The sequence below is a fragment of the Staurois parvus genome, unplaced genomic scaffold (assembly GCF_062004578.1).
Source record: "Staurois parvus isolate SC_StPar_1 unplaced genomic scaffold, SC_StPar_1.0 ptg002105l, whole genome shotgun sequence".
In the NCBI taxonomy this organism is placed as follows: Eukaryota; Metazoa; Chordata; class Amphibia; order Anura; family Ranidae; genus Staurois; species Staurois parvus.
The window spans coordinates 292,339-302,500 of NW_028319901.1; the positions used below are offsets into that span (position 1 = coordinate 292,339).

General features: G+C 42.7%; 1 protein-coding gene across 1 annotated transcript in view; it reads right to left on the minus strand.

The window, feature by feature from the left end:
• Positions 1 to 10,162, minus strand: part of LOC149432801 (sodium/potassium-transporting ATPase subunit alpha-2) — a 63,844-nt gene that overhangs the window by 39,453 nt on the left and 14,229 nt on the right. The window contains exons 3-11 of the mRNA XM_089664929.1: positions 10,032 to 10,091; positions 9,717 to 9,920; positions 6,896 to 7,009; positions 6,481 to 6,615; positions 5,560 to 5,677; positions 1,917 to 2,185; positions 1,629 to 1,827; positions 1,023 to 1,132; positions 598 to 732 (exon numbers count right to left, since the gene is read on the minus strand). Of these exons, the coding sequence (XP_089521055.1) occupies positions 598 to 732; positions 1,023 to 1,132; positions 1,629 to 1,827; positions 1,917 to 2,185; positions 5,560 to 5,677; positions 6,481 to 6,615; positions 6,896 to 7,009; positions 9,717 to 9,920; positions 10,032 to 10,091 (1,344 nt within the window). The remainder of the gene's footprint in view (positions 1 to 597; positions 733 to 1,022; positions 1,133 to 1,628; positions 1,828 to 1,916; positions 2,186 to 5,559; positions 5,678 to 6,480; positions 6,616 to 6,895; positions 7,010 to 9,716; positions 9,921 to 10,031; positions 10,092 to 10,162) is intronic.

Here is a 10,162-nt window from a genome sequence, read left to right on the forward strand (position 1 = left end):
AGCTATGGTGTGCTTTGCAGAGTTGAGGCCTTCTTGGAAGAAGGCAGGGATCCTGGTTAGCTAGCTGTGGTGAGCAATGCAGAGATGGGAGTAGTTGTACAGGAAGGCTGTGAGCCTGGTTACCTAGCTGTGGTGCTGGTTGTCTAGCTATAGTGTGCTATACAGAGTTGAGGCTTTCTTGGAGGAATGCAGGGATCCTGGTTACCTATCTGTGGTGAGCAATGCAGAGATGGGAGTAGTTGTGCAGGAAGGCTGTGAGTCTGGTTACCTAGTTGTGATGCTGGTTGTCTAGCTATGGTGTGCTATGCAGAGTTGAGGCCTTCTTGGAGGAAGGCTGGGAGCCTTGTTACCTAGCTGTGTTGTGTTCTGTTCAGGGATGGGAGTCTTGGTTCAGGAAGACTGGAAGTCTAGTTACATAGCATGTAATGTTCTCTGCAGGGATGAAAGTCTTTCTGCAGGAAGGCTGGGAGCCTGGTTACCTAGCTATATAGTGTTCTCTGCAGGGATGGAAGTCTTTTTTGCAGGAAGCGTTAAAACAAAGCATGTGCAATAGACTACAGACTGGCAGTGGCGGGGTCATTCATAGACTGTTCTCACCTGGTATTTGTTGGTGGAGTTGAATGGAATTTCAGCCACTTTGGGGTTCCTCTCTCTCATTTTCCTTACGGAGCCACAGGAGAGTTCTATACACTTGAGCAGAGCCGACTCTGAGGCATCCCCGGCTGTATCTCTCTGTGCGACAAGAAAATGACCAGGCGTCAAACGCGCCATTGTGTTTTCCTTTTCAATTAAAGTCCCAAGAAGAGGAACAGAAAGAATTTCAGGGGTATGGGATCACGGAATGTAGGTCCCCATTCACACCTTTGTGCCAATTAGACATTCACAGAGTAGAATAACCTGCAGCCAATCAGATTATTGCAAGGCTAGACCAAGCCTTAGGAATTGTAACATTCACAGGATAGACCACCGTGGTCAAGGTTGGCACATCCAAAGTTCTCTACAAAAAAAGTTCATGAGCTTACCTTTGAAATGGGTATCTTTTCTTGGCCCACTTTGAACACGGCACGGTTACAGAGGCCAGCGATTCTGGACAGGGCGGTCCAGGTGGGTGATCGTTTATCGAATGTGGTCCCTTTGGGATAAAAACCAAAAGCGACACCTCAGTTACAGAGATATTTTGTAGGTCATATGCAAATAGCCAACCCAGTCAGTCAACCACTAGTAAGTCAACCACTGATAAGACATCTTTGGAGGTAACCAATGTCACGAGACCAGGGGCAGACTGACCATTTGGAAACTCGGGCACTGCCCGAGGGGTCCGGGGTCAGTAGGGGGCCCCATCAGATGCCCCTGGTACCTTTTTCATAGGCTTTTTTGAGTTTGGGCAAGGACACAGGGGACCCATGATCCCCTATTGCCCGGGGGCCCCATGAGTTGTCAGTCCACCCCTGCACGAGACCATGTATAACTAAGAATGTTTGACAACTTTGTAGAGGTGAGGCAGATTAAAGATCACCAGCAACTTCATAAGTAGGATATGGTCGAAGATAGAATGTTCTTTAATGGTCTTCTAGCCAGTTAAAGGTTGGAGTAGAAAGAGACAAATATTTAAAGCAGTCATGACAAACCTGACTGGTCCTCGGTGGTGTCCGCCTCGTGGATCTGATTGTCAAACCACATGTGGGCCACGGTCATCCGGTTCTGTGTCAACGTCCCGGTCTTATCGGAGCAGATGGTTGAGGTGGAGCCAAGGGTCTCCACAGCTTCTAAGTTCTTCACAAGGCAGTTCTTACGGGCCATCCTCTTGGCTGTTAGTGTTAAGCACACCTTGAAGGTTAAAAACAAAACACTGGGTCATGGACCATCCCAACCCTTGTGCAGAGTCCATCTCCAGAGCTCTGGTGATGAATCCTCACCGTGACGGTAGCCAGAAGACCCTCTGGCACGTTGGCCACTATGATACCAATGAGGAAGATGACAGCTTCCAACCAGGAGTAGCCGAGGATGAGGGAAAGGACAAAGAACGAGACCCCCAGGAAGACAGCCACGCCTGTGATGATGTGAATGAAGTGTTCAATTTCCATGGCAATGGGTGTGCGCCCTACTTCGAGCCCTGAAGCCAGTGTAGCAATGCGACCCATGACAGTGCGGTCACCGGTGGCTATGACGATACCTCGTGCAGTTCCTATATGTAAAGAAAACAAAAACTTGTTCAGCCTAGAATTACACTTTTGAAGTAAAGAATCAACACTACTAAAACCACTAAAGAAGTAGCAATCAGTCACTAGAGAGATGGAACAAATCAGTCCCTATGGGGTAGGCTACAAAGAAGCTTTGGGTATACCAGTGGTTAATCACATATGATCATACAGTGCTACAATTGGATGAGATTGATTGCTAATCATTTGCCACTTTGGTAGTTTACACCAGTGGGCTCCAGACTGCGGCCCACATGGGGCCCTTTGCTTGCCTTAATCTGGCCCTTGGAGTTATAGTATTATTCGTTCCATTGATCCAAGGCTCTTATGACTGACACCAGTGAAATTTCCCCAAAATCTCCCAATGACTTCTTGGGGAAATAAAGACTCTCAGTTTTTCTCATCCCTAGTCACACAATTGTGCAGGGAAAGTTCATCAGCTTCCTGAGTAAGCCCACACAATGGTTGCATGGAGATAGGTACACTTTAAGGGACGTTTGTATAATGAGTCCTTGGCTTCTCAGCAAGCTGTTTTGTTCCACTGCTGGGCTCACATTCCGGCCTTGTTCTCAGTCTCCGGACATCCATCATTCTTTTTCTTTTTCCTTTTTTGGAGGCCCTCTGGCTGTGAACTGGGAAAAGTTTCAAAAGCGGCCATTGAGTTGCTCTGTGGGTTCAATAGAGGGACTGTCATGGTTGGAGAAGAGAGAATAGCACCCTGTGTGGGTCCTCCGTGACCTGCTGTGCACCCCGGAGGAGCTTCAATAGTCAATGCAGCTGCTGCACACAGGATAGAATAGCCGAGCTGAGACATAAAACCGCCAAAGCTAACAGTCTAACACAGCTTTTCCCAGTCTTTATAACTCAGAGGAACCCTTGAAATAACTTTCATGTTTCAAGGAACCCTGGATAGTAATGGCGATATCTACAGCTCATGGTACATCGACGTGAGCAGTGAGCTGAGATGCAGGAATAAAGAAAAACATAAGGAATGTGGAGTACTTTTATGATTTCACACCCAAGGCTGCTCCATATGATCAAATCATTTTTAGTAGCATTAATGAAATGAAACAAATAATAATAACGGGCAAAAAAAATGTAGATATTGCAAATTGTAGCGTTCCTTCATATTGATAGCCAGTGAAGAATCGCCTTACACTGGTGGTCACTGGTGGAGTTTCCTTACATTAGTGGTCAATAAAGAGTTTCCTTACATTAGTGGCCAATGAAGAGCTTCCTTACATCCGAGGTCAATGAAGAGCTTCCTTACATCTGAGGTCAATGAGGAGCTTCCTTACATCTGAGGCCAGTGAGGAGCTTACCTACTTTGGAGGTCAATGAAGAGCTTCCTTACATCTGGGGTCAATGAGGAGCTTCCTTACATTAGTGGTCAATGAAGAGCTTCCTTACATCTGAGGTCAATAAGGAGCTTCCTTACATTAAAGGTCACTGAAGAGCTTCCTTACATCTGAGGTCAATAAGGAGCTTCCTTACATTAAAGGTCACTGAAGAGCTTCCTTACATCTGAGGTCAATAAGGAGCTTCCTTACATTAAAGGTCACTGAAGAGCTTCCTTACATCTGAGGTCAATGAGGAGCTTCCCTACTTTGGAGGTCAATGAAGAGCTTCCTTACATCTGGGGTCAATGAGGAGCTTCCTTACATTAGTGGTCAATGAAGAGCTTCCTTACATTAGAGGTCACTGAAGAGCTTCCTTACATCTGAGGTCAATGAGGAGCTTCCTTACATTAGAGGTCAATGAAGAGCTTCCTTACATCTGAGGTCAATGAGGAGCTTCCTTACATTAGAGGTCAGTGAGAAGCTTCCTTACATTAAAGGTCACTAAAGAGCTTCCTTACATCTGAGGTCAGTGAGGAGCTTCCTTATTTTGGAGGTCAATGAAGAGCTTCCTAACATTAGAGGTCACTGAGGAGCTTCCTTACATCTGAGGTCAGTAAAGAGCTTCCTTGCACTGGACGTCAATGAAGAGCTTCCTTACATTAGAAATCAAAGAAGAGCTCTATTGACTTGGAGTTCAGTGAAGAGGTCCCATACCTTGGTGGTCAGTGGACAAGGGTCCCCTTAGACTGATGGTCAATGGGAGGAGGACCACATACATTTGTGATTATTGGGAAAGGTCCCCCCTTAAAGTGGTAGTCAGTGGGAGAATAAAGAGCTCTTTTATTTGGTGGCCAGTGGAGAAGGCTACCTTTTAGATTGGGGGCCAGCAGGAGAAGGACCACCTTACATTGGTGTTTAATGGGTATTATTAACAGTAATAATAATGAAATGAAACAAATAATAACAGTGGCCAAAAAAGAAATGTAGAAAGTGAAAATTGTAGTGGCCCTCCATTATTGGAGGTCAATGAAGAGCTCCCTAACATTGGTGGTCAGTGAAGTGCTTCCTTACATTGGAGGTCAATGAAGGGCTCCCTAACATTAGTGGTCAGTGAAGAGCTTCCTTACATTGGAGGTCAATGAAGAGCTCCATTACCTTTGATGTCAATGAAGAGAGCCGTTATAATTGTGGTCGTTGGAGACAGGTCACTTTAGATTGGTGGTCAGCAGGAGAAGGACCATCTTAATGGTGATTTTTGGGAAAGAGGCCCCCTTATACTGGTGGTCAGTATGAGAAGTATCCTGTTGCACTGGTGGCTACATTAGTAGTCCCTGAAGAGCTCTCTTACACTGGGGGTCATTAAAGAGCTCTCTTACATTAGTGGTCAATGATCAGGTCACTTACATTGGTGGTAGGTCCCTTACATTGGTGGTTATTGAAGAGTTCCCTTACACTAATGGTCAGTAAGGAAATTCCTTACTTTGGTGGTCATTACAACGTTCTCTACATTGGAGGTCACTGTAGAGCTCCTTTACCTTGGTGGTCAGTACAGAAGGGCCCCTTTAGATTGGTGGTCAGCAAGGGAAGGTCTACCTTACCTTGGTGATGATTGGGAAAGGGGGCCTCTTACACTGGTGGGTGGTCATTGGGAAGCATTCTCCTTACATTGGTGGTCAGTGGCAAGAATGCTCCTTACCATGGTGGTCAATAGGAAGCGTACTCCTTACATTGGTGGTCAATGTGAAGCATACACCTTACATTGGTGGTCAATTGGAAGAATGCCCCTTACACTGATGGCTAGTGGGAAGAATGCTCCTTACATTGGTGGTCATTGGTGCCACTTTACAAATTGATAAAAAGATCATTGGTATCAGTAGTTACCCTAGCAACCTCTGAAGGAACCCTCGGGCTCCATGGAACCCTTGTGAGAACGGCTGGTCTACTATATAGGCAGTCACCCAAGGTTCCTCACATCTTCTGATAGAATCTCAATCTAGACCTCCCATCAACCCCAACCTCACCTTCCACACAGTTGGTTGAGAAGAAGGAGATGTTCCTGGTCTCCAGAGGATTTTCATGGGTGAATTCCGGTGATCGGGTCTGTGGTTCAGACTCTCCAGTCAGCGAAGAATTATCCACCTGGTGTAAAGAGCCTGGATTAGCAACCTCAAGGTAACCACACATGCTCGGAGGACAGTCCACACAAAAGTAATGTCTCTATTATGGGTAGAGTGTTTTGGGATAAGTTGACCACTGCCTTCTTACTCTTTCAGGGTTTTGAGCTCTCCCAGCCATATTTCCCGGCACTGTGCCCGCCCATATTTCCCCACACTGTGCCCACCCATCTTGGGGTGTTCCTGCCCACCTTGAAGTGCTCTCACTCTTCATGATGGGAGGAGCTCACAACGGCAATCTACTAGAACTTGAAATTAATAGTTTTGGGTGTACTGACCCTTCCTAGAGATTGTACAGGCAAAATTTGAAGAATCTGAGTCCATAGCCAAAGCCCAATATGTGGTCAGTGCATTTTGTTTTACTTAGAGGTGTCTACAGAATCCCCAGCTATGTTCTGTCAATCACCAGGGCTATTTCTTGCCTGCCTCCAGCACAGATGTAAGAGACACCAGAGAAGAAGGAGGGTCATCATATTCAATTACAGGTAATATAGAGAAGTAGGTGACACAGAGGTTAGAAAGAAAGGTTGCCCTCAGGTTACATGCTGCCTGTTCATTCTGAGTCTGTTACCCCTGCAGTACAGATCAGTACAATATGGGAAGACAAATCTAGAAGAGCCGTCGTGCATACAACAGCTGAGGTTTAAATGTCGGCACGTGAGCATGGCCTTTAGTAAAGCTTCATAAAAAGTGGAGATGATATTTTTACGACGATGATGAGGTCATCCCACACACCTATCACACATACAAGCAGCGGCTGGGTCTCACCTTGCAGCCATGAGAGGAGATGATTCTGATGTCTGCCGGAACTCGGTCCCCGCCTTTGATCTCCACCAAGTCACCGACCACCACAGCTTCAGCGTTAATCTGCAGCTTCTCCCCCTCGCGGATCACCAGAGCTTGCTGGAATAGCGGGACAAAATTGATACGTGTGACCAGGGGTGGACTGACAAGTCATGGGGCCCCTTGGCAATAGGGGATCATGGGGCCCCTGTGTCCTCACCCACACTCAAATCACACCCAAAAAAGCCTATGAAAGGTACCAGGGGCATCTCATGGGACCCCCTACTGACCCCGGGCCCTCGGGCAGTGCATGAGTGCCCAAATGGTCAGTCCGCCCCTGCGTGTGACCAACACAGCCAAACTATCTATCTATCTACAATATTGTACCGCCTCTCCCTACCTGGGGCACCATATTCTTGAAGGAGTCCATGATCTTGGAGCTCTTGGCTTCTTGGTAATACGAAAAGCATCCGGTAACGATGACAACAGCAGCCAAGACCACGCCGAGGTACAGCTGTGGAAACAGTACAAAAGATTTGAACCCTGAACCGCACATAATTGAATGATCAATCTTCAGACAACAATTAAGGCATCTTAAAGTGCAACTACGGCATGCTAAAGTGGCGTTTTAGTCATTTTGACATTTTTGTATGCCTTAAGCACTGCTGAGAACCCTTTTAGGTGCTACCGAAGCTTTGTGAATCATCGCTTCAATTATGGTACGGTATTATCTATCTATCTATCTATCTATCTATTATCTATCTATCTATCTATCTATCTATCTATTATCTATCTATCTATCTATCTATCTATCTATCTATTATCTATCTATCTATCTATCTATCTATTATCTATCTATCTATCTATCTATTATCTATCTATTATCTATCTATCTATCTATCTATCTATCTATCTATCTATCTATCTATTATCTATCTATTATCTATTATCTATCTATCTATCTATCTATCTATCTATCTATCTATCTATCTATCTATCTATCTATCTATTATCTATTATCTATCTATCTATCTATCTATCTATCTATCTATCTATCTATCTATTATCTATCTATCTATCTATCTATCTATTATCTATCTATCTATCTATCTATCTATCTATCTATTATCTATCTATCTATTATCTATCTATCTATCTATCTATCTATCTATCTATCTATCTATCATCTATCTATCTATCTATCTATCTATCTATTATCTATCTATCTATCTATCTATCTATCTATTATCTATCTATCTATCTATTATCTATCTATCTATCTATCTATCTATCTATCTATCTATCTATCTATTATCTATTATCTATCTATCTATCTATCTATCTATTATCTATCTATCTATCTATCTATCTATCTATTATCTATCTATCTATCTATCTATCTATCTATTATCTATCTATCTATTTATCTATCTATCTATCTATCTATCTATCTATCTATCTATCTATATATCTATCTATTATCTATCTATCTATCTATTATCTATCTATCTATCTATCTATCTATTTATTATCTATCTATCTATTATCTATCTATCTATCTATTATCTATCTATCTATCTATTATCTATCTATCTATCTATCTATCTATCTATCTATCTATTTATCTATCTATCTATCTATCTATCTATCTATCTATTATCTATCTATCTATTATCTATTATCTATCTATCTATCTATCTATCTATCTATTATCTATCTATCTATCTATTATCTATCTATCTATCTATCTATCTATCTATCTATCTATTATCTATCTATCTATCTATCTATCTATCTATCTATCTATTATCTATCTATCTATCTATCTATCTATCTATCTATCTATTATCTATCTATCTATCTATCTATCTATCTATCTATCTATCTATTATCTATCTATCTATCTATCTATCTATCTATCTATCTATCTATCCATCTATTATCTATTATCTATTATCTATCTATTATCTATTATCTATCTATCTATCTATTATCTATCTATCTATCTATCTATCTATCTATCTATCTATCTATCTATTATCTATCCATCTATCTATCTATTATCTATCTATCTATTATCTATCTATCTATCTATCTATCTATCTATCTATCTATCTATCTATCTATTATCTATCTATCTATCTATCTATTATCTATCTATCTATCTATCTATTATCTATCTATCTATCTATTATCTATCTATCTATCTATCTATCTATCTATCTATCTATCTATCTATCTATTATCTATCCATCTATCTATCTATTATCTATCTATCTATTATCTATCTATCTATCTATCTATTATCTATCTATCTATCTATCTATCTATCTATCTATCTATCTATCTATCTATCTATCTATCTATCTATCTATCTATCTATTATCTATCTATCTATCTATCTATTATCTATCTATCTATCTATTATCTATCTATCTATCTATCTATCTATCTGTCTATCTATTTCTCATCTATCTCTGGCAGGTTTCCCTGAACTGGTAACCCACTTAACACATGCAAGCAAATTTGGAAGGTTTCCCCTTTTCTCTTCTCCTGCTGTCCCCAGGGAGCTGTGCCAGGATCCTCAGCTGCTTTTCCAGTACAAATGCTCTATTTGATGTGTAGAAGAAAGATTAGTGGCATCCTTTGGAATCTTCACGGTACCCCCCCCCCCCTGCCAACTTCTGTGGGGGGAGGGGTGGAGCTAGATAAAACCACATCTAAGGATGCCGAGTGGAGTGACTGACAAAACTGATCTTGCCTAGCACTCTGAATGGATTGGGGAAGGTGGAAGGGTCTCTTTAATCTCACCTTCCTCATTGACTCCAATGCATTTCTGTTCCCCTGTCCCAATACAGCTGTTTCTACAGAAGTCAGGAATACACCTCTGGATGTTCCATGTTATAACAGGATCAGTTATGAGCATTGCCATAATGCATAGAGACCAATGGTTTCAGATTTTCCGGGTCAGTCCCTCATCTTGGACCTCAGTCTCCATAATGATGTGTCCAGGGCTGTGTCCTGGAATCACAATCTCACCCTTATTTCAATTACTCAATAGGGCATTCATTACGGTGATTGGGGGACACAAGTGGGCAACCCCTGCGTAATGGGGTGAAATTTGGGTGGGCTAATCTGGCAAGCGGGCGGGGACACCCAGTCCCTGGGCAGACTGTGGGCGGGGTTAACTGTTCGTATAATTCTTCATACATCATACTAACATTGTCGTTGATTGGCTCGTCCTCCATGGCGATCTGAATCCCGTAGGCCAGGAAGCAGAGGATGGCGCCAATCCACAGCAAGATGGAAAAGCCGCCAAAGAGCTGGCGGCAAAACTTCACCCACTCGGGGGTGGTGGGTGGAGGGGTGAGGGCGTTGGGTCCTTCCTGGGCCAGGATCTCGCTGGCGCGGGCGTTCGTCAGACCCTGCAATACAAAAAAAAAAACGGGGATTGGACTTAAATGCAGAACAATATGGCTGACACAACCCAACATTTTTGAAGAGGGTCGGTTGTAATTTTAATTGGGGGGGCTTACCTTAGCCAGATCCGTGCCGTATTTTTTCGCCAGGTCATCCTGGGAGAGCTTGTGGTCATCCTGGTGATGGAAAAAAGAATTGAATAATCTCCAATGGCGGGTTTCATAAACTGTTACGTTGGCGGTAAAGT